The 22,934-nt window shown below is 42.3% G+C and overlaps 1 protein-coding gene across 1 annotated transcript; it reads right to left on the bottom strand.

The window, feature by feature from the left end:
* Window positions 1-4,289: 4,289 nt before the first annotated feature.
* LOC130125105 (apolipoprotein B-100-like) lies at window positions 4,290-21,941 on the bottom strand. Its single transcript, XM_056294558.1, has 28 exons — window positions 21,887-21,941; window positions 21,474-21,506; window positions 21,116-21,228; window positions 20,831-20,976; window positions 18,134-18,281; window positions 17,808-17,960; window positions 17,585-17,709; window positions 17,386-17,471; window positions 16,838-17,285; window positions 16,604-16,718; window positions 16,374-16,520; window positions 16,051-16,262; window positions 15,732-15,927; window positions 15,457-15,636; window positions 15,136-15,339; window positions 14,803-14,970; window positions 14,497-14,702; window positions 14,161-14,343; window positions 13,925-14,055; window positions 13,616-13,826; window positions 13,358-13,530; window positions 13,038-13,201; window positions 12,843-12,952; window positions 12,389-12,762; window positions 6,387-12,227; window positions 6,149-6,260; window positions 5,697-5,883; window positions 4,290-5,585 (listed from the first exon to the last, which is right to left on the bottom strand). Exons 1-28 carry the CDS (start codon window positions 21,939-21,941, stop codon window positions 4,590-4,592), a joined length of 11,217 nt encoding a protein of 3,738 aa, XP_056150533.1. The 3' UTR covers window positions 4,290-4,589.
* Window positions 21,942-22,934: the final 993 nt, after the last annotated feature.

Below are 22,934 nucleotides of genomic sequence, written 5' to 3' on the forward strand. Positions count from 1 at the left end.
CTAGTTTCTCACAAGTGTCCCAGAGAGTTTAGTTGGCTAACAGGTTCTACACTACTCATATTGTATTGGTCTAATGTGCTGGACCCCATGTGTGTCACCTATGTAATATGGGTTATTGGTGTCTTCTGCGGTGAATTGGATGAAGTGGTGGGGAGTGTGCCCAAGGAGGAGAGAGTGGTGATTGGAGCAGACTTCAATGGGCATATTGGTGAAGGGAACAGAGGTGATGAGGAGGTGATGGGCCAGCATGGTGTCAAGGAGAGGAATGTGGAAGGACAGGTGGTGGTGGATTTTGCTAAAAGGATGGAAATGGCTGTACTGAATACATATTCCAAGAAGAGGGAGGAACACAGGGTGACGTACGGGAGTGGCGGAAAGTGCACACAGGTGGACTATATCTTATGCAGGAGGCGCAATCTTGAAAGGGATTGGAAACTGCAAGGTGGTGACAGGAGAGAACGTAGCTAGGCAGCATCCGATGGTGGATGGTGGTCTGTAGGATGACTTTGGAGATCAAGAAGAGGAAGAGAGTGAAGGAAGAGCCAAGGATCAAAAGGTGGAAGTTGTAGAAGAAAGACCGTTGTGAAGCATTCAGGGTGGAAGTAAGACAGACACTTTCAGTGAAGAGTTGCTGGATGGTTGGGCAACCACTGCAGAATTAGTCAGGGAGACAGCTAGGAAGATACTTGGTATGTCATCTGGACAGAGGAAGGAAGACAAGGAGACTTGGTGGTGGAATTAGGAAGTACAGCAAAGTATACAGAGGAAGAGGTTGGCAAAGAAGAAGTGGGATGGTCGGCGAGATGAAAAAAGTAGACAGGAGTATAAAGAGATGCAGTGTAAAGCAAAGAGAGAGGTGGCAAAGGTAAAGGAAAAGGTGTATGGTAAGTTGTATGAGGGGTTGGACACTAAGGAAGGAGGAAAGGAATTGTACCAATTGGCTAGACAGACGGACCGAGCTGGGAAGGATGTGCAGTGGGTTAGGCCGACTAAAGATAAAGATGGAAATGTGATTAAAAGTGAGGAGAGTGTGCTGAGAAGGTGGAAGGAGTACTTTGAGGGGCTGATGAATGATGAAAATGAGAGAGAGAGAAGTTTGGATGATGTGGGGATAGTGAATCAGGAAGTGCAGTTGATTAGCAAGGAGGAAGTGAGGGCAGTTATGAAGAGGATGAAGAGTGGAAAGGCAGTTGGTCCAGATGATATACCTGTGGAGGCATGGCGGTCTTTAGGAGAGATGGCAATGGAGTCCCCCCCCCTTTTTTTTTCTCCCCGGTGGTATGATATACAATTCTGGGAGGGCTGCAGACTACCACATGCCTCCTCCGATACATGTGGGGTCACCAGCCGCTTCTTTTCACCTGACAGTGAGGAGTTTCACCAGAGGGACGTAGCACAGGGGAGCATCATGCTATTCCCCCCAGTTCCCCCTTCCCCCCGAACAGGCGCCCCGGCCGACCAGAGGAGGTGCTAGTGCAGCAACCAGGACACATACCCACATCTGGCTTCCCACCCGCAGACACGGCCAATTGTGTCTGTAGGGACACACGACCAAGCCGGAGGTAACACGGGGTTTCGAATCGGTGATCCCTGTGTTGGTAGGTAACAGAATAGACCGCCACGCCACCTGGACGCCCAGCAATGGAGTTTTTGACTAGATTGTATAACACAGCCTTGGAAAGTGAGAGGATGCTTGAGGAGAAGAAGCATACTGGTACTGATTTTCAAGAACAAGGGCGATGTGCAGAGCTGTAGTAACTACAGAGGTATAAAGTTGATCAGGCACAGCATGAAGATATGGGAAATAGTAGTGGAAGCTAGGTTAAGAGGAGAGGTGATGATTAGCGAGCAGCAGTATGGTTTCATGCCAGGAAAGAGCACTACAGATGTGATGTTTGCTTTGAGAATGTTGATGGAGAAGTATAGAGAAGGCCAGAAGGAGTTACATTGTGTCTTTGTGGATTTAGAGAAAGCATATGACAGGGTGCCGAGAGAGGAGGTGCGGCATTGTAAGAGGAAGTCGGGAGTGGCAGAGAAGTATGTAAGAGTGGTGAGATTACATCAAGGATCGGTTCTGAGCCCTTTTTTGTTTGCTGTGGTGATGGACAGGTTGATGTACGAGATCAGGCAGGAGTCTCCATTGACTATGATGTTCACGGATGACATTGTGATCTGTAGCGAGAGTAGGGTGCAGGTTGAGGAGAGCCTGGAGAGGTGGAGGTATGCACTGGAGAGAAGAGGAATGAAAGTCATTAGGAGCAAGACGGAATACATATGCATGAATGAGAGGGAGGACAGTGGAATGGTGAGGATGTAAGGAGTAGAGGTGATGAAAGTGGATGAGTTTAAATGCTTGGAGCCAACTGTTCAAAGTAACGGAGAGTGCAGAAGAGAGGTGAAGAAGAGAGGGCGGGCAGGGTGGAGTGGATGGAGAAGAGTGTCAGGAGTGATTTGCAATAGAAGGGTACCAGCAAACGTTAAAGGGAAGGTTTACAAGATGGTAGTGAGACCAGCTATGTTATATGGTTTGGAGATGGTGGCACTAATGAAAAAACAGGAGGCAGAGCTGGAGGCGGCAGAGTTGAAGATGCTGAGATTTTCATTGGGAGTGACGAAGAAGGACAGCTTTAAGAACAAGTTAGAATATTAGAGGGCAGCTCACGTTGGACACTTTGGAGACAAAGAAAGAGAGGCACAATTGAGATGGTTTGGACATGTGTGGAGGAGGGATGCTGGGTATATTGGGAGAAGGATGCTGAATATGGAGCTGCCAGGGAAAAGGAAAAGAGGAAGGCCAAAGAGGAGGTTTATGGATGTGGTGGGAGAGGACATGCAGGTGGCTGGTGTGACAGAGGAAGATGCAGAGGACAGGAAGAGATGGAAGCAGATGAACCGCTGTGGTGACCCCATAATGGCAACAGCCAAAAGTAGTAGTAGTCGCAATGTACAATGTCATATTTCTATTCAACATATCATTGTCAAAGTAAAGTAATACATCTTTTCCATTTTGTTTAATTTTGACACCAGTAACGGTAATAAAATAATGTTCAACATCTATCCAAAATTAGTCTAGCCCCTCTCCAGGAGTTTGGTACCAGAGCTATGTGTAGAGGTGAGCCAAATTATATCTAGTTGGTACCGCTCCACCTCCCGCACCAACTCAGGCTCCTTCCCTGCCAGAGAGGTGACATTCCACGTCACGAGGACCAATCTGTGATGCCGGAAGTCGGCACGCCCGGTCCCTGCCTTTGCCTGCCGCCCAGCCTGCATTGCACCCTACCCCAATGCTCATCCCTGCGTGTGGTGGGTCCATGTTGTTTTTTTGGGCTGGGCCCGACTGGGCCCCATGGGCCGAGGCCTGGCCACCAGATGCTTGCCGGCGAGCTGTCTTCCCAGGTCTGGCTCCAGGAGGGGGGCCCTGGTTTCCCTTTTCTAGGTGAGGTGCTGTAACTCTTCTGGTGTAATTTCATTGGGTTTCTTGGGAATCCAATAGTACCTATTGAGTGGACAGTACTTGTGGAGTGGCGGACTAGGGTGGTGGTTCCCATATTTAAAAAGGGGGACCGGAGGGTGTGCTCCAATAATCGGGGCATCACATTGCTCAGCCTCTCCGCCTGATGTGGGTTACATACAAATTTTTGTGCATTACTTTTCATACGTTTTCCTACGAATAGGGAATGAAAACCGCCTGTGGTGGTTGAGGTGAGTTACCCCCTTCAATGTGAAGCGCTTTGGGTGTCTTGATAAAGCGCTATATAAATGTGATACATTATTATTATTATTATTATTATTATTATTATTATTATTATTATTGCTACTATTATTATTGTATTATATTCACTCATGTTGTACTTTGCTGACATTTAAAATAAAACAATTGCTTTTACTTGCGGCATCATGACTGCATACACTGGAAAATCCGTGTATTGAATTTCAACATGATTGATGGTGTCAAATACATTTCCTGTATAGTTACCAATTCTTTTTTTCTACCTCTGCCCATAACTCGCATCACTAATGAATGTCAAGAAATTGCTGAACAAGAAACTGAATACTTGATCATTTTCACATTATTCTTTGTTTCTCATAATAGGTCACCAAATGTCATCAGCTGTTCTTGCTATTTTCACAAGTTTCAGTGTTATGATACAGAAACAAGTAGGATATAGAATCTGTGCTGTACCAGCTGAGAACCCTCATAATTTTAATGTGTACTGTAACTTCAGAGAACATTGGTGTGGTTTACAAAACATCTCTATAGTTCAATAATTGACATAAGAAAAGACTCGTATAATTAAGTATTGCATAACTTGCGTTTATTGACAATGTTTGAGGAGCATTTAATTAAAAACAAATTGAAGTGGAACTCAGTAAAGCATTCCAATTTAAATACCGGTATACAATAAACCATTTACATTATGAGGATATAACAATACCTGGTTGATGAGGTGTTAATGTTAAACTAAATTTTATAAATAAATGTCATAACACTTTTTAACTCATTGTCCATATTCCTTCCATGCATGTTTTTTTTTAAACAGATGGTTGTGTTTTATATTTAGAGTTAATTCTGAGTCTTTGAAGGTCTCTCACTGTTGGAAGGCAAAAGGAAGGTCAAATTCAAGTCTTCCATCAATCATTTTCATGTAAGGTTGGACATCCTCAGAAGCCTGATGCAGAAAACCAGAAATAGTGTTGTTGAACTGGCTCACCACAGAAATGAGCATGTCTGTGATGTATTCAATGGTGTTGTATAGCTGCTCCATGTTCAGTGCAGACATCTGGTCAAAGATATTATTTAAGATGGTGAGAAGGTTGCGATGGAGGACGTTAATATTGATGAACACTGCATCCAAGTAGTCGGACTTGATAGAGTCAACAAAATCCTGAGATATCTCAACCATATCCTTCAGGGTCTCACCCAGCTTCACTAGCATCATGTCAAGGCTCTCCATCTTTTTCACAAGGTCTACAACTGTATTCAAAATGTTCTTGGAAGATGTTTTCATCTGATCCAAGACCTGACCTGCTGTAACCATATCATATCCTGGCATTTGTATTTTGATATTGCTTATCATTTCAGTGAAATAGTTGAAATAGACCTCTGTGTTGTCACAAACAATTTGGAAGGCCTTTTCGAACATAGCAACAATGCTGCTGGTCAGCTTCTTGAGAACCTCAGGAAGAGTGGTCATCTCCTGAGAGCCTGGCAGCATGAACTTGGTATCCCTCAGGACCTTGACGACAGCGTCCAGGAAGACCTGAACAGTCTTCTGGTACTGGATAATGAAATTTCTAAAGAAGATGGATAGCTGGCTCATTTGGATATCGTAGTTGATGGCATTAGTATAGGCCTCTCTAACTAGGTTGACAACTGTGTTCCGCAGCTCCTCCACTTGTCTTGTGACCTTGTACTTGTCAGCAAAATTAGCAAATGTTGACATTATAGAGGGAAGCCTCTCCTTGAGTCCAAACAGCAGGTCTTTTGGTGCCTCCATGTTGTAGGCAATTCGTAGGTTCACCTTATCTGCATCCTTAGGAGAGGCTCTGATGACCAAAACATCAACATCTTCCTCAGGGGCAGACTGTTTTATAGGAAAAAATGTTTTGGAGTTATTTTTGATTTAGTAAAATGATAATATTAAATCTGAATTTCTTTTGTCTTAATGTGAATGAAAGGGGTTAGTATTACTCACAACATAACGGCTATAGATTCTGGCGCTCATCTGAGATGGGACCCTGCCACGGAACTGAAGACCTAGGAAGCCACTAGATGGAATGGATACAGAGGCGCTGATTCCATCTCCACGAGCAGCATATCGGAAGTTAACATCAGTGAAAGTAGGGCTAGTGATGTCCACATTCAGGGTGTGACGAAACGTACTGAAAAAGCAAATATCAGATGAGAAATTGCTGTTAATTCCCATGCTAACTGCAAAATAAATGTAAATGTTGTACAGGTATAGCAATACTTCATTGAAAAATAAACAAGGATATTAAAATATTGTATCTACCTATCATCAACTTGGCGCATCATCCTGGAATGGAGTGGAATGGGAAAAGAGAAGAAAATAATTACTTAAAAGCTGAAAGAATATCAACAGTTACGAAACATTATATTCAAAATATTGTGTACAAAATATATTACCCCAATGCCTGGGTAATGACATGGTGGACATCCATTGTCAGGTCAGTGTGAGTCAGGACAACCTTGCTTATCATGTTCAGAGCTTCATTCTCAAAGTTTGCAGTTGTAGAAGCTAATGAATGAAAATTAATTTTATCAAAAAAAAGCATTTTCACAATATTTGGTTAAACAATTATTTACAATGCTCAAGGTAGAGCAAGACTTATTTATCAATAGGTGAAGGAGTTTCTGCACTTACCATCCATGTCATATTCCAGGAAGACAATGGGAGAGGTAGCAGAAGACTTGAGGGCTGCTTTGAGGACAAAGGAATCACCCTGCACTTCAGCTTTTAGGTTTGTGGCGTACACTGCGGTGACAATCTTTCCATCAAAAGAGATCTTCTGCTTGGGAAGTGTCAGTTCAACTATTGCCTTCTCAAATACAATGAGGTCTCCCAGGTCGCTTGGCTGAGACATATCAATCTGAACATCAGCAGTCAGCAATGTTGGTGCAATATCAACAGTAGCCTGTGCAACATGCTTTCCCTTGGTGTTGAAGTTGAAAATGTTAGCTTCATTGTTGCCTGTAAACTTCAGCAGTCCATACACACGGCTCATGGAAGCCTCAAGAGCCAGGTTCTCATTCATATCCATGCTTAAGACCTTGGAGGAACCATGGTGGAGTTTGACATCAGAAATTACCTTTGATGTTGAACGCAGGCCATCATTATTCAAGTACAGATTAACTTCATTGTCCAGGACTCCCAAAATCAGATAGTTCTCAAGCACTCTACCATCAGTGTTTGCTTTAGTGGTTGATTCCATAGTTACATACTCTAGAGTTCCCTCCAGCTTCAGGCTGTGATCTGTCTCTACTTTTCCAACAGCCTTGATCATGGGCACATTGAAATTACCCTTCAGCTTGAAAGTGGAGACAGTGTTTGCTTTGGATTTTGTGTCTGCAGCAAGGTTCTGGTTTACTTCCATGTTGAGGATAGGTAGAGTGATCTTGGCAGCTGTAGCTACAGAAACAGCTGTTTCAAAAGTTTCAGTGCTTACACTGACGGTGCTGTCATGAGTGCCCTCAATGTGACGATTCTCCAGGGACAGGGAATTGGCCAACTTGATTCCTCTCTTGGTGGTCAGACTGGTGGTGCCGTCAAGTTTTACCTTCAGGGCCTCGAACACAGAGGCTGTGTTTGCTCCCAGACGGAACACGAGATCATCCTCAGCGTACAGTCCAGCATTGACATTCACATTGATGATGGCAGACTTGAAAGACAGCTCTGTGATCAGGTTACCCAGAGAAGGAATCTGGATCAGATTCATCACATCAACAAGGGGGGAGTTCTTGCTCTTTTGGTACACAATCTTGGCATCAGCATTGACAGTTTGCTCAGTTGTAGTCAAGATGTGCTTCAATCCAGTGTCCTCGTATAAGTTCAGATCATTGATGGCTGGGGTACTCCAACTAATAAAAGAAAGATCAATCTCAGGGATACTAATGGGGTTATCTAGGAAGTCAAGATTAGCCTCTCCATCTACTTGTACAAAGATGCCAGCCTCCTTTTCATTGTTGTCAACAGTGACATTGTAGAAGACTTTGTACTGATTGAGACGGGCTAAAGCTACTGTGTTGATCTGCTGGGTTTGAGGTTTGAGGATTACTGAGTAGTCATTCTGAAGATCAATCTTGGCAATGAAAACATCAAGGAGTTTAACCTTTGTGCTGCCCTTATTTTGAAAGTCCAAAACAAACTCAGTGGGACGGACAACAGTATTAATTGTGTTGGAGAGGACTCCACTGACAGGACCATATAGCTCTGTATAATGATCTGCCCTGATCTCAATCTTCAAATCATAAAGGCTGGCATATCCAGATGCCACAATAAGACTGTCCTTTATTGCTGGGCCATCTGCCTCAATGCGGGCATCAAACTTAAAGGAGCCAAGGAAGGCAGATTCAGCACTCATTTGCTGCTTCATCTTTATAACAGTAGAGTCTGTGTCAGCAGAAAATGTCAGCTTGACAAGATTAGGATCAATATTTAAAAGAAGATTGCTCTTATAGCTTCCCACTTCAGCATTAAAGTTGGCTGTGCCTACATTTTCAACTGTGATGTGGATGTTGGTGCCCTCCTGACGAAGAATGGCTGCCTGCTTTAGATCTGCAACACTGGAAAAATCAATTATTGGGAGGTTAACGTTGTGATTGTAAGTCGTCTCAAGAGAGGCAGAAACCCCACCCTCCATAGCAATAAAGGCTTTGTTCACAATATTGGCAGTGTAAGCTTCAGTAGTCACCTTCATTGTTGTCAATGATTGGGCCTGGGCTGATCTACCATAGAGTGATGATGATGCACTATGGTCTATTCCAAGAATTTGATGGTTGAGCTTTAGGGTCTCAGTAAATACAATGCGGCGATTCTTGGGAACTGCAATTTGAATGGTAGAGTCCAGATTGTAATCAAGCATCGCAGACATAGGAGATGTACCCTCAAAGGTCAAGAGTCCATTGAACTGGGGGTTCATTTCATTTGCTGTAGAGTTCTTGAATTCACCAGAGACTTTGAAAGTATAGATGGGAGTGAAGAATCTCATCCCACCATAGAGTTTGCCAAAACATGGGACCATGATCTCACTTTGGATGGTTGGCAGCTTGATCTCAGGGATCTGAAGAGTCTTAAAAAGATTTTCAACAGGGACCTGAGGAATGGTAGGGAACGAGAACTCAGAAAAGTTGATCTCTGGGATGGTTATCTCAGGCATAACAGGAAGGTAGTTCAAATTCAGGTCTCCAAAGAAAGCATCGATGTCAAGCATCTTGATCTCAAAATTGACAATGAAATCAATTAATTCAGTGATTCTCTGCTTGATATCATCAGTGGAGATGGTGGTTGCCGTCACAGTATGGAAGCCCAAGATGGTAAACTCAGGGATGTCCAGCTGAGTTGGAATTTCCATTTTCTGAAGTTGATCCATTCTGAGCTTCATGGGGCGCACAACAAGGTCAGTAAAGGGGAATGTAAAAGATGGTATGTCCAATTCAGCTGACTTCAGTGCAGTAATTAGCCCCTCAATAATCTGTTTAACCTCACCGATGATCTTTTGCTCAGCAGTCACCCTCTGAATGACCTCAAACGTAATGGTGACAATATTATCAATGGTGTTCATGGCCTTTGTGTAGCACGTACTCAACTGCTTTAAGTAAAAGGTAATATCAGGCTGAAGATCCTTTTTCATAGTTTCTGTAAATTTCTTGAGGTCATTAAGCAGGACACTGTCGAAAATTTCCTTCATGGTTTTAATAATTTCTGCTATTCTAATTTCTCTCAGTTGCTCCATGAAATCCCTAAAAGAGGATAAGACTAAGTTGATAAAATCTCTAGTGGCCTCAATTTTCTGGGGGACTTCAAGTGCTATAATCAACTCATTTATGTTAGTGGTGTACTTTGCAATCATTTGATTGGTTTGACGCACAAAGGTGTTATAGTCAAATGTCTTCAACTCCTGGACAACAGTATCAAGATACACATTCAGTTGCTCAATCACAAGCTTGAACTCAGTTGCTTTCAGGTAGTGGATAGTGTCTTCCATGGCTTGCATGAATTTGGAAGGGATGTCCAAGGCCTTGAAACTGTTTGCCATAGCCTTTATAGTTTCCTCAATTTTGAACTGCTTGATGAGCATCAGAGCCTTTTCCAAGATAGCCTCAACTTTCTTGTCAACCTCAAATTTGACAATCAGCCCCCATACTTCAGAATAAAATGTGTTGTATTTATCAGGGATGCCAAAATACTCATTCATTTCCATGAAGATGCTAATTGTATCATCGACAAATTCCCTGTTAAGGACCATGAGATCTTCAATGTAACCTTCCAGGTTAATTGAAGAAATTAAGCTCTTCACCTCAGCAATGAATTGGGAAATCTCAAAGTTCTGAATGAACTGTTTCAAGTTCCACATGAACTTCTGAATTTCAGACTTAATATTAAACATGGTATCAATTTCATAAAGGAAAGCAAAACTGCTACCCTTTACTTTTTCCAGGTCAATCTGCTCGATCAGGCCATTGATGGCATCTATCATTATAACCATTAATCTCTTGATGTAAATCTTCTCATTAATGGCACTCATCCCTTGAGAGAACTTCTCAGTGACAGTTTCAGAGATGGTAGCTACTTTCCCTTTGATGTTCAGTTGGGTCACAAATTCACTCACATGCTGGGGCAGAGCCTCAAGTTTAGCCTTAACCTCCTCATCATTTATGTAACTGTGCAATGCCTCTGCCATGCTCACAACAGTGATTTTGATGCTTTCCAGGAAGGCAGGGAAATGTCCAATCAAAGGAATCTGCAATATATGATTGTTTGTGTTCTTATCATACTTGAGGAAGCCAGAGATGGTAAATTCCTGGTTTTCACTAGACGCTGTATTGATTATGTTTGTGAGGACGGTGCCAGAAACCTCCATTCCCGTTATCTTGGCAGTGTTGTAAACACTTATGTCTTGATTGAAGGCATGGTTGTTCATTTTATACTTCATTCTAAAATTGGTCTTTTGTTCCTGAGGAGTCAGCAGTGTGTCCATCTTGTTGTCCATTGTGGTCTCCAGGGAGAATCCATTGTTGAGCTGCTGGGTCACTGAGCCTCTGTACTCATGTGAGGTAGCAAAAGCCAGGGGCTGAGCCTTAAGGAGGAACTTGCCATAGAGCTGTCCACTGTGTTTTCCGTACAGGGTCAGGTCACCATCAGCATTGAAGATGGCATCAAAGTTGAAGTCAAAGGGAACAATGCTGGCACGGATGGTGTGGTCAAAGCGCATTGGTTGAGAGTTGAAGCGTGCATCATTGGTAATGCTGACAGCAAGGCCAACAATTTCAAGCCCTGTGTTGTGGCTCATGTGAGTTCCAAAGAGTTTCCCAGTGGTGCTGCACTTAGCACTGGCTGTCAAGTCCGCATAATTGATCTGATAAGTATGCTTGACTTCCTCCTCACCATAGATAGATTTCATGCTTCCAATTAGGTCCATTCTGTAGGGCTCTGCCATCAACTGAGCTTCATTAACAAAGCTAGCAGACAGAAGCTTCAGATTGTTATTCACATTTGCAGAAGCTGTGTAGGGCTTCAGGTGGATGGCGATGTCATGAGTGTAAGAGGCATGCTCAGTGAAAGTACTTTCAGCTTTCGATCTGAAGTCAAAATTAGAGGGAGTGATGGTCATAGTGTTGGCATTATCAACCTTGATGTCAAGAAGTGCAGCATTGTTGTTAATGGACAGAGTAGCCTTAGAGGCATCCAGTCCAGCACTGAAGGTGTTCTCTAGGGTCAGGGGGCTCTTCAGGGTGTTTTTTCCACTTGTGGCCAAACCGTCTTTGTTCATTGTCAGAGTAGCCTTGTGAGTAGCCTCATTCTGAAGGAGCTTCATAGCAGCATCACTGTTTACAGCCAGACCATTGACATCCAGGGAGGCAGTCAGCAGAGAGTAGATGCGGTTTTCAGAGTGGTCAGCATTGGTCTCCACCTTGACGAGGACTGCACCTTGGCCAGCAGTGGCCTCTGCTTGATGGCGGATCTTCATGCCAATAGCAAAGGTGTTTGTGTCAGATTTCATTGAAAGCTTTTGTTCTCTGAAGGAAAGCTCAGCAATGTGTGTCAGGACATCTTCAAAAGCATTTGTATTGGACACAACAGAGAGTTCACCATTAAAGAAGTTTGCTACAATGGTGTTTTGGACCTGAACAATTGTGGAGTCAATCTTTAGAGAAGACTCAATCTTTGCTTCTGGCTTGAATGGGAAAATGGTGAAAGATTGAGTAGAAATGGTGTTGCCATATATGGGTCCAGCTTTGACTCTTCCCTCTAGATTGCTATCAGCAGAGATTTGTTCAGTGTTGAGATCAACCATGCCAGTATGCTCGAATGCAACATTGAGACCGAAGGGACTTTTGGCTTCCATCTTACTGCTGGATTTCACACTGATTTTGTCTGTGATGGTTCCATCCTCCACAACGGTAATACTGGCTTCAAGGAACTTATGGGCTAAAGAGCTTTTCAACTGGGCCTTGATGGACTCAGAGTTGGACAGCATGCCAGAGCCTATTGCAACACAGAAAAAACCCAATAATTTAGAAAAAGTGTCAGGTGTAATGCAAGATGCATTAAAAATAAATGTGCACAATAGTGTCTTTAACTGTGAGACAAACACAATAACCTTATTATAGAATTTGAATTAATTAAGGCTATATATACTCAAGTACCATCAAACTCGAATGAGAAGATATCCAATGGTGACGTTCCTTTCACATCAAACGTGGCTGAGTAGCTTGGTGTCTCTACAACATCTTTTCCAGCAGCCATCGAGACCTCCAAGTCATACAGGTTGCTCTTGATCGCAGCTGAAACCTCAGCCTTACCAAAGAGAGGCACTGACACTGTAAGGCTCTCAGGGACAAAAAGCTCAGGGATGGGAATCTTCATGGAGACAATCTCAAGACCAAACTGTGGCAGAGAGAGGTGAGGGGTGCTCAAGGCAGGTGGGAAGTTTAGATCTTCTGTTGACTTTCCTCCAAGTGGAACAGGAATAGCAATGGTAAAGTGTTCATTGTTGAAGTAGTAGACTGCCTTTGACTCACTGTTATGAGAAACAATAGCATCAGTATATTTGGAAGAATTTACTCTTAATATTATTAGCTTTAATTTTATATGACTTACACTTTCATGAACAGTTTCTCTGGCAGAGAAATCTCAGGTAAATCTGGAACTCTGAAGTTCTGAATGTAGGGAATGTCTGAAGCGTACTTTTCCATGTAGTTATTTGTTTCCTAAGAAAAAATATGACATTTGGTATTATAGTAAAAATTGAATGTGAAAATCTATTGATCAGGATATTTGTAAAAAATGTCTTACCTCCACAGACTTGGTAAGGATGTGACGGACCTTTATGTCAGTATCCCCCACCTGCATGTCAAGAAGTTGATTGACATACTTGCCAATCATGTCCCTATGTGGAAGGATGTCCAAAATCTGAGAGTCTACATCAGACTCAATCTCAGCTTCAATTTTCTTGTAATCTGAAAGATAGAGAATGTTTTATGAAATGTTGTAAAGTGAAGGGTGAACTTCAGTAAAAATAATTTAGAGTTGATTCAGTAACAAAATCCTGCAGCAAAGCTTAGAAGCTTAATCTTATATAAACAAATTGAATCCATGTAGTTAAGACACATTACCATATTTCACTGTGATCTTCTGCTCAGAGGTTGTCTCCAAGAACTTGATATCACTCTTGAGCTCCAATTCCTTTTTCTCACCAAGCTTCAGGTTGGCTGTGCCAGTGGCATCAGCCTTGATGGAGGGGATAAGAAGCTGGACTTCCAGCATAGCTTGCTTCATGGCCTTCAGACTAAGAAAATGGGACCAATGAGTCAGATATTTTTAAAGCTGAGGGTGATATCATTTCATCTATCTCATGATGACTGATTTCTTACTTGGCACGGCCAACCAGAGAGAGCTGAGGAATATTCTTGTTAATGAGGTCCAGAGAGATGGAGTGAGTTGCTTTGCCCTTTGTGTTGCTGGTGAGGACTCCCAGCCTTAATCCAGCCTCCACATCGTAGTCAGGTATCTGGATGTCAGTGGTGAGGACATGCTTTCTTCTGTTGTATTTTACAGTTGCCGTGGCTTCAGTTGGCTCTGCACCTGATGACAGTCGAACAAAACAGTCAAACACAAAGGCTCCATCAAATAAACTAGATAGGTCCAGTAAAATGAAGATAACTGTTAAGCTTAGCCCTTACCTTCAGCTCTCAGGATCATCTTTACCGTGTCAACTTTTTGGCGGCCCTCTTCTCCCTCCTTGAGGAGTTCATAGGCAATGGTGGCTGTGTAGTCAGTGACATCACCAGTAGGATGGAGTTCTACAGCCATCCTATTCAAATATTTTAATCAATTAATCAATCAATTTGCCATATTAATTCTGAAAGGCAAAGGTTTTGCTTTAGGGAACTAATGTGGTGTAGAAGTCCTTGCTTACTTGCTGTCTCCAGTGAAAGGGAAGTAGGGGGCTGTCTCATGAGAGAAAGCATCAGTATACTGCATAACAGTGCAATACTTCATTCCAGCAAAGAAGGGACTGCATGCCTTAACATCAACATTGTCCTTCACCACAGGGGGGATAGTCTTTACTTCTGCACCAGTCACTGCCACCAGGTTATTGCTACATAATTGAAATGTAGTAAAGTTCAGATTCTTGCAGTCACAGGTTATAGAAATTCTCTTGAAAACTTGAGTAGGAAATCTGCAAAACTTGTTAGAGATACAGGTATGAAACTTGTCTTGACAAGTTGAGTGTAAAATCTGTTCAGCTTACGTGATACTGAGAAGCTTGGTAGGGTTTCTGGGAGGAGGGATGGTCAGCTTGACATGATTGCTTCCAATGGAGAGTTTGGCAGTCAGCCCACTCTCATGGAAAAGATTGGTGTGCATCTCCAGTCCAGAGTTGACATATTCAGGGATATGGGAACCCACCCGAGTCACAAACTCAATGCCAGCGGATGGCATGAAAGTAACCTCGTTCTATTTAACAAAAAAAGGGAGTATAAAGAGCTGTTGAGCTAAAATATATTTTTTCAGAAATTAAAAAAGACTCTTGTGTTGAAAGAATATATGACTTTACCATGTCACGAGCAAAGTTAAGTCCTCCCTTGATACCAGGCGTGAAGGTACCAGACAAGGCAATCCTCAGAGGTATACCAGTGGCAGTGGGCAGAAAGAATTCATTGTCCATGAAAATGTAGTGAGCAAAGATTTTGTTGTCGGTCTTAGTCATCAATCCTTTCATCAGCTGTAGCACAATGAGACAAAATTACAAAATACATACAAGAAGAAATAACGAATACAAATATCTAAAAAAAAATATGCCACTTGTGAAGCTGTCCGTGAGAACTGTGTTCAGTAAAAATTGTATCATTGTGAGTGTAAGGTGTTTGTTTTGTTTGCATGTACTTACATCAGTTGGGAACATTTTGAGCATGCTGTCAATCATCATGGCAGCAGAGTAGGCCATCTCCTCCATGTCATTGGTCCTTAGGTATCCCAGCTCATTTCCTAACAATCTCAAATAAACCATAGCCTCAGGAGACTCCTGGCTCTTTAGTTCCCTCACCAGTTTGTTAATGTTGCGCCCAATTTCCCTCATCAGGCTCTGGGAAGCCTATAGACAAGTATATGTTGTTACATAAAAATTTACACCATGCTACAAGTGAGTTTTGCAATAGCATTGACATTTAGTCTGATCAGTTTACAAAAGTTAAAAAAATGCTCTGAATACCTGTCTTTTCTGTCTGTCATTCTTCAGAGTGGGCAGCATGTTCTTCAGGACCTCACTAAACCCAAGGGGCATGTTGTCAGAGATGAAGTACATGGTCTTCAGGGTGGTATCAGGGAAGAATCCATTCTCTCCAAACAAGGCTTCAACAGTTGGCTCAAATCCTTTTCCCTCCATGCCAATCTTAAAGGGTAACCAAGTTTAGATTGTTAGCATTCCAACTGAACAGATAGAAGGCTGTCTGAATCAGTTCTACATTAAATAGTTTGAATGTATACCTCCATCATATCAATGTCATAGCCAAAAGCTTTCAGGGTCATCTCAAGCATAACCTCCTTGGGCAGGAAGTTTGTGCCCTCAAAAATCATGTTGCCTTCCACTGAGCCAATCTTGTAGTTGCGAGAGAACTTGGTGGGATCCATGACAGGTCCAATCTCATTATCCTGCAGGGCAGCTAAAATCTTCTGCCTCAACCTATTTGACATATAGAAAACAATTTATAACCTCTGATGGTCAGGATTAAGATAGATTGAAGGGGTCTATTCTACACATTGCATTATGGGAAAAGTAACAATGATGTAAAGATGCTTCACTTACTCTTGGGTCTCAGGCTCAGTTGAAGACAAGATGTTGGTTATGTGGGAGATGACAAAGCTCTTTGCCTGTTGGTCCTGCTCAGTAGGCAAGGCAGCCACGAGCTGAGCCAGTTCACTTGCATGGGGGTCTTTCATCAGGATCAGGTATGCAGCAACACGTTTCTGCAGGGGGTTAGCACTGTCCAGAAGAACCTGCATGAGAACCTCTCTGCCCTGTGACAGAAAAATGTCCTTATTTAAATTTCAACAAGAGATTAAATAATATCCTTGATGATGTTCTGTCTGTCATATCTAAAAACTAACAGGCTTGATAATTTGACTTGCCTCCTCAGGAACAGGAGTCAGTCTGAAGGCCTGGATGGCAGCCTGCTGGACTGTTGGGGAAGCAGCTGGCTGGTTCACACACTTCATCACAGCTATCCTCAAGGCAGGGCTGGCACCACCCATGGCTGCAGCCATGTTTCCAATAACCTAAAATCAAAGACAGATGATTTTCCTGCCTGCTTGTTTGGTGTTCATTTGATTTTTTTGAGGTATTAAAATGTGATACACACCCTCAAAGTCATGAAAGTGTGATCCTTGTCTCCGGAGCAGTCACCCAACTGAGCAGCCATGAACTCAGCAACAGAGTGGATCTCAGGGATCAGTTTCCCTTCAGCCTTGTAGAACCTGTTTGAGAAAAATAATCCAATTTCACACCTTTTTTCTTCTTTTATATGATAGAAAAAAGGCTTCTTCAGGAGAACATCATTATTGTACTGGTTAGATGTTAAGTCAGTGTAACTCACCTCTTAACAACATTACTCAGGGCATACATGATGGGCTTGCTGGATTTGTACTGAGCCATCTCCAGCATATCGTTGATCAGAAGGGGTGAGGGATTAGACACAAGCCCCAGTGCAAAGATGGTGGCATCGACTTCAAGTGAGGAGCTGTCATAGGTCCTGAGGATCTGCATGATGGCACTACTACATTCAGGGGTACCACATTGGGCCAGAACCTGGAAGGTCAGGGCACGGGACACTTCAAGAGCCTTGGGAATGGCAGACCTCAGGGTCTCAGCCTTCATTCCACGGAGCATGCTCACAAGCTTATGGAAGAGGTGAGCCCTCCTCTCTCCCTCTGTCTCAGGCAGATTTGCCAGTTCTCCCAGAAGAGCCAGACCAGCATCTTTATCCTGGATAACATTTTTGTCCTCAGGAGCCTCCATGTGCAGACCCCTGACATTGGCCTCATCTGTGACAGACAAGAATTATGGTGAAAATTGGTCAGCTGTAGCTTTCAGTGATAGTTTGAAAAATATCTATCAAAATTTTGCATGAAAAGAGTTGCTTACTGTAGTCAAAAACCCTGTCATTGTAAGCAGAGACTTCCATCAGAGTCAGAGCTTGCTTGCCAACATTGGTAACTCCATATTCTCCCCTAGGGTCAAATAACAAATGATTGAGAATTACTCTAGAAGTCTTGGACAACACTCATAAATACAATCATTCCACTAAACAAGGTACTACATGGCAAAGGAAAATCAGATTTACTTGTGAGAGAAGGGCACCAGGATGTGTTTCTCCATGCAGGCACCAGAGGTCATGTGCTTGTTCTCATTGTCAAATTTGTAGTTGCAGGTCTGGGAGCTCCTGACCAGCTGAGAAAGAGGGTAGTGCTGCAAGTGGACATACACGGGGATATTCAAAGATTAGATGACATGCTTTGACTGCATTTAAAAATCAAGATAACAAACATTGTACTTTTATGTCTTACCATGCCAGAGATAAGAGCCAAGGGGCTGGTGTGGTCTCTCATGGGTATGAATTTGTCACATCTGGACAGATCTCTGGTGAGGCTGATGTCAGTAGCAATGTCCTGTCTCGCATTGACAGAGTAATGGGTCTTGCACATGCCATGGATTGTGGGCTGGATGGTAAGAGTGAAATTGATCATTTTAATATCTTCATTCTTTCTACCTCTGCAAATATTGTAAGTTGCACTTTATTTTACCAGTGGTAATGATAAACACAAAATACACATTAGGAATGTAGTCATGTCATGTTGACTAATTTATGAGTGCTTTTTCAGGGAAAATATACCATGTTCTTGTTCTTTTGTTCCTCCAGTAGAGGAACAGCCAGGGCAGAGATGATACCCCTCTTGATATTCAGGATGGTTGTGGTCTCACCCTCCTCAGGGTAAAGTTGAACATCATACACACCGTCAACCACGACCTTGAGAGGGTATCTAGTGAAAACAATGGAGTATTGGGAATATAGAGAATTATTATGATCCACAAGAACTGGAACCATGACCTCAACACATCTGCAAATGGCAAAAAGGGCCTGCAGAGACATCACTTTTTGCACAAACTAAATACTTTTAATGTGGACAAGACACTGGTGGCTTTATTTTACAAATCCTGCATTGAGTCTATTTAACCTTTTGTTTAATTTTTTTGTATGGGAACCTTATAGTCTCTACTACTACTACTACTACTACTACTACTACTTTTGGCTGCTCCCGTTAGGGGTCACCACAGCGGCTCATCCGTTTCCATTTCTTTTTTGTATGGGAACCTTACAGTGCAAAACAAAAATCGTTTGTTCAATATTGTTAAAGTCGCCCGCAAAATAATTGCCGTGCAGCAGCTTTCTTTAAAAGATATGACAGACAAGTTTTGGGCCTGTCGGCGCAGTGGATCTTGGCCAGCTCCGACCACCCACGAGGAATTCGTTCTTCTCCCCTCTGGGTGAAGATACAGGTCCCCCGGGGTAAAAAGCAATAGGTTTAAAATTTCCTTTGTTCCAAATGCAATAAATGCACTTAATCTGCACTAAACCTTGACTGCACTGCTCAGCAGCACTTAATTATGGCCACCATTCCAATGGTTTGAAACTTTTAAATAACAGTTTTTGGCTGTTTGCTGTAACTTGTGATTAAAGCTGCAGTACGTAAAATTGAACATTCCAATGCAAATCCCCCCCCCCTCTCTCTCTCTCAATTCAATTCAATTCAATTCAATATGTGCTTTATTGGCATGACATACGTTTGTGTACATATTGCCAAAGCATGTAAAACAACAACACAATACAACAATGATTATAATAATAACAGCAACAACAACAATGATTATTATATCAAACAATAACAGCAACAATAGGTGCCGTCTCTCTCTCTCTCTCTCTGCTGCCTTGTATCACTTTGCTAAGCCCCTCCCACCAAATGACCTCCGCATCGCTCTTAAACCCCTTAACTCGTGTACAGCCAGGAAATATCAAAGCGAGATTCGTGAACCTCATATCGTAACTGATAATCTATCCATGGTTTTTTTCCAGCAAATTTCTTAGTTTTACTAATATTGTTCCTCATATCAGCAGCCATTTTGAGTTGGTCTAGTTCAGCGTTTCTCAACCGGGGGTCCGCGGACCCCTAGTGGTCCGTGGTGTAATTGCAAGGGGTCCGTGAAAATGAAATATCTTTAAAAAAAAGATCCTATGACATTTATAGAAATAGGATTATTTTACTCAAATGTGACTGAGACCTTTATCTACCTAAACTATAAAGGGTAACAGGACTTTTTTTCTCTAATTACATCTGTTTCACAAGTGTAATTTATTGTATTTTAATAAGAGATCTCGCTCCCGTTTGCATTGTTAAAAGTTACTGCATAAAAATTCTGTTGTTACATATATCTGAAAGTTACTGAATACATATTCTGTTTTGTTACATATATCTGAAAGTTACTGAATACATATTCTGTTTTGTTACATATATCTGAAAGTTACTGAATACATATTCTGTTTTGTTACATATATCTGAAAGTTACTGCATGAGAATTCTGTTTTGTTAACTATATCTAAGTTACAACTGAAAGCTCTTATTTTTGCCCCAAAGAGTGAATAAATGATATAATGCAATTTAAAATGCAGTTTCTACTGTTTCTATCAAATTGCAACCCCCCTCCCCCAAGATCAGGTGGAGGGGTCCTCAGGGTAGATCAAAAATACGCAGGGGGTCCAGGACCCCAAAAAGGTTGACAACCACTGGTCTAGTTGATTGGGGTTAGGGTTACAACGGGCGTCTGCGTCTGTAGAACAGCCAATAGCAAAGCCCGCTCTCTGAACTGACCCGTGATTGGCTACTGGATCTTCCATCCCAGGCTGGATTTTTTTTTTAAAGTCCTGAATCCAGAGCCGAGAGGAGGCGCACAAGTCTATTTTTCCTTTAGACCACTTGAATTACAGTATCCTGAAATGTGATTATGGTATTTTTGCCCGATAACGCCGTAAAAAAAACCCGCCTACCCCAGCTTTAATGCCCCATGTCCTCTTGTATATTGTGTTCGTGGTTTTGCCAACTACCGCAAATCAAATTCCCCCTCGAGTGACAATAAAGATCTGAACTGAGCTGAGCTGAAGTGTTTTGATCTATAACACACGTTATGGAAATACCGAAGTGCTTTACAATACATAAAGTGTGAACAAGACAAAAAGAGGTAAACGTTTTAAACTGTAAATAATACAGAATAATAATTAAAAAAATACAAGTTTGTTGCCAGTTTGTTGTGTTGCTAAGGGACCACTCGAAGACACACGTCTGTTAGAATACGCTTCTTTACGTCAACAACCTACGTCACACTGCTTCTCCCCTCCTACAGTCACTTACATCCTATCTTGCCCTCTAGCTCCCCCTACTGTCCTTAAAGTATCATGTGGCGAGAAATACTATTTCACAAGGCTCCATTTTTATTTCACATAACCTCGTCACAGATGAATTAGAATAAAGGAGCCTACCTCTCCATCTCAGCCTCGAAGGCGTCGGAGCCTGCTGCCGGTCTGTACACAGGGCTGCCCTCTGCATCCATGTCAGCCACCTCGCTCAGGGTACAGCCGGTGGTGCGGACAATGAAGCTGCAAGTCTGAGGCACTTCGATTTCCACCTGTCGGGGAAGGCAAATATTTCTTTCTCACCTCTGATAATCATAACATTGCCCATCTGCGAATAATGTAATAATAATAATATAAACTATAATGACAAAAATAATGTAATAATCTGTGAATTAAGATTTTGACTTGTACCTTGCAAGAGGCCCTAGGTCCATTCTTGAGCTGCGAGGCTCCATTGATTGCATTCATGGACTCAGCTTCGTATAGGTATTCATACTTGTGTAAGGTCTTGTACCGCTTGGCCACTAGAACAGAAAACAGGCAACAATGGAGGCTGTAAAGAGTGCCACAAATGATTTGAACCACTACCGCTGGACGTTGAAGCAAAATCAAGCTTTTATACCTCTGAAAAATATGTCCATATATTCGATATAGTTGACATAGTGTTTCACTTCAAAGCTGCATAAAATGAAATAAGTGATAATGCTTCTTGTAAGGACGAATGGTGTAAAGGATTTTTCTACATAGCTTTTGTTTTTTTGTAACTTACGCAAACATGTGGGATGATCCTCATCTTGGGCAGCTGCTGGGTAAAATGGAACATCAGTATTATTTGAAATGCACAAGTAATGCATGTGAAATCATTTAAACATAAATGAAAATATTATCCTGGGTACCCTAATTCATAGGTCAGAGGACTTAATCACTAGCATAACATACCTTCAGGCAATTACAATCAACAGTTACCCTTTATGTTGCACCTTTCACATTTGCAGTGGAGCGGTTATATATTCAGCGCTTAATCTAAGAAAAGCCTATGTTTTCTCAAGATCACAAGAGACACGTTTTTGAGCAAGACGAACATTTGGCACAGGGATTTAAGCTACCATGCTCCATTTATGTGTAAGGTCAAACTGCGCTCCAAAACGCCTGTCTATAATCATGGTTGTAGGAGGTACTCACAAGCCAAGGCAAACGTGGTCAGGAGCAGCAAAAGGCCGAGCTTTGATTCCCCCATGATGGGTTCACGGAAGCCCTTTCCTTCGAGGGTGGCGAGTACTCGGACGAGACTGAATCCACAGTTTTTAGCATGGGACTTTTATACCCTCAGTTGGGCTCGTTCCAAGGTAACGGAAAGCACAGGCAGTACATTTCAAGGTTCAAAGTTCAATAAACCCTCCTTTGTGGAGGGACAAAGGCAAAGAGTTTAGATAGACTACTCATGGACCCACACTCTGGGTCACCGGCAATCATTCTGAGGCAGCGCTTTATCAAGAGACTGTCCATGTGAAAACTCTTAAAACACTGCTGGTTTAAGGTGAACAGTAAAGAACAGTCTTTCCATATAGATGAACTGAAATATGTGTGGAGTGGATGAAGTCTAAATTACTGGTGGTAGTTCACAAAAATGTCGCGCAGTATGTAACGAACGTAAATCTTGTTTCAGTTTCGGGATTTTTTTTCCCCGTTGGGAGTTGGCAGCCGTTCTGAAATTGATTTTAGGGATGGAATATGTGACGTTAAATTAAGATATCACCCAGACAGCAGTCAGCACGGTTTAAACATCCAGCAGTATCCTTCATTTATCTATTATGCTTTTATTCCATCTGCTATTCTGGCATGATTTCCCTTAGCTTTGGTAAGGACTACTACAACCAGCGAAGGAATTAACCAGGAACTCGAGCCCAAAGTAGGTTAGTGGTACCATTTGTTAGACATGTGCTTCCTATCAAACCGTGTGTGATCGAGGCATGCTCTGAAGACAAGGTCCTTTGAGATCCAATATGGGTAGTGATGACCTTATCAGCTGCTATGGCCAAAGATAATATATGCCTCATTTACACTGCAAGTGAAACGCTTTCTTCTCTGACCAATTAACCAGCGAGCCAAACCAATTTTCCCACCCTGGTTCTGGTGCATACTGCATTTCTCAAAAAAGTGTTTTTTGGATCATTCAAATTAACACATTATCTCTACATATTAGGATCGTGTTATTGTTGGTGTTACTAAT

Source organism: Lampris incognitus, chromosome 15 (assembly GCF_029633865.1).
Source record: "Lampris incognitus isolate fLamInc1 chromosome 15, fLamInc1.hap2, whole genome shotgun sequence".
NCBI lineage: Eukaryota > Metazoa > Chordata > Actinopteri > Lampriformes > Lampridae > Lampris > Lampris incognitus.

Coding starts and splice junctions, on each gene's coding strand:
- LOC130125105 (XM_056294558.1), bottom strand. CDS start 21,941: ATGGGGGAATCAAAGCTCGGCCTTTTGCTGCTCCTGACCACGTTTGCC. Junction 18,282..20,830: donor TTCGAGGCTGAGATGGAGAG/GTAGGCTCCTTT, acceptor TGTTTTCACTAG/ATACCCTCTCAAGGTCGTGG. Junction 5,884..6,148: donor GTCATTACCCAGGCATTGGG/GTAATATATTTT, acceptor TTGCTTTTTCAG/TACGTTTCGTCACACCCTGA.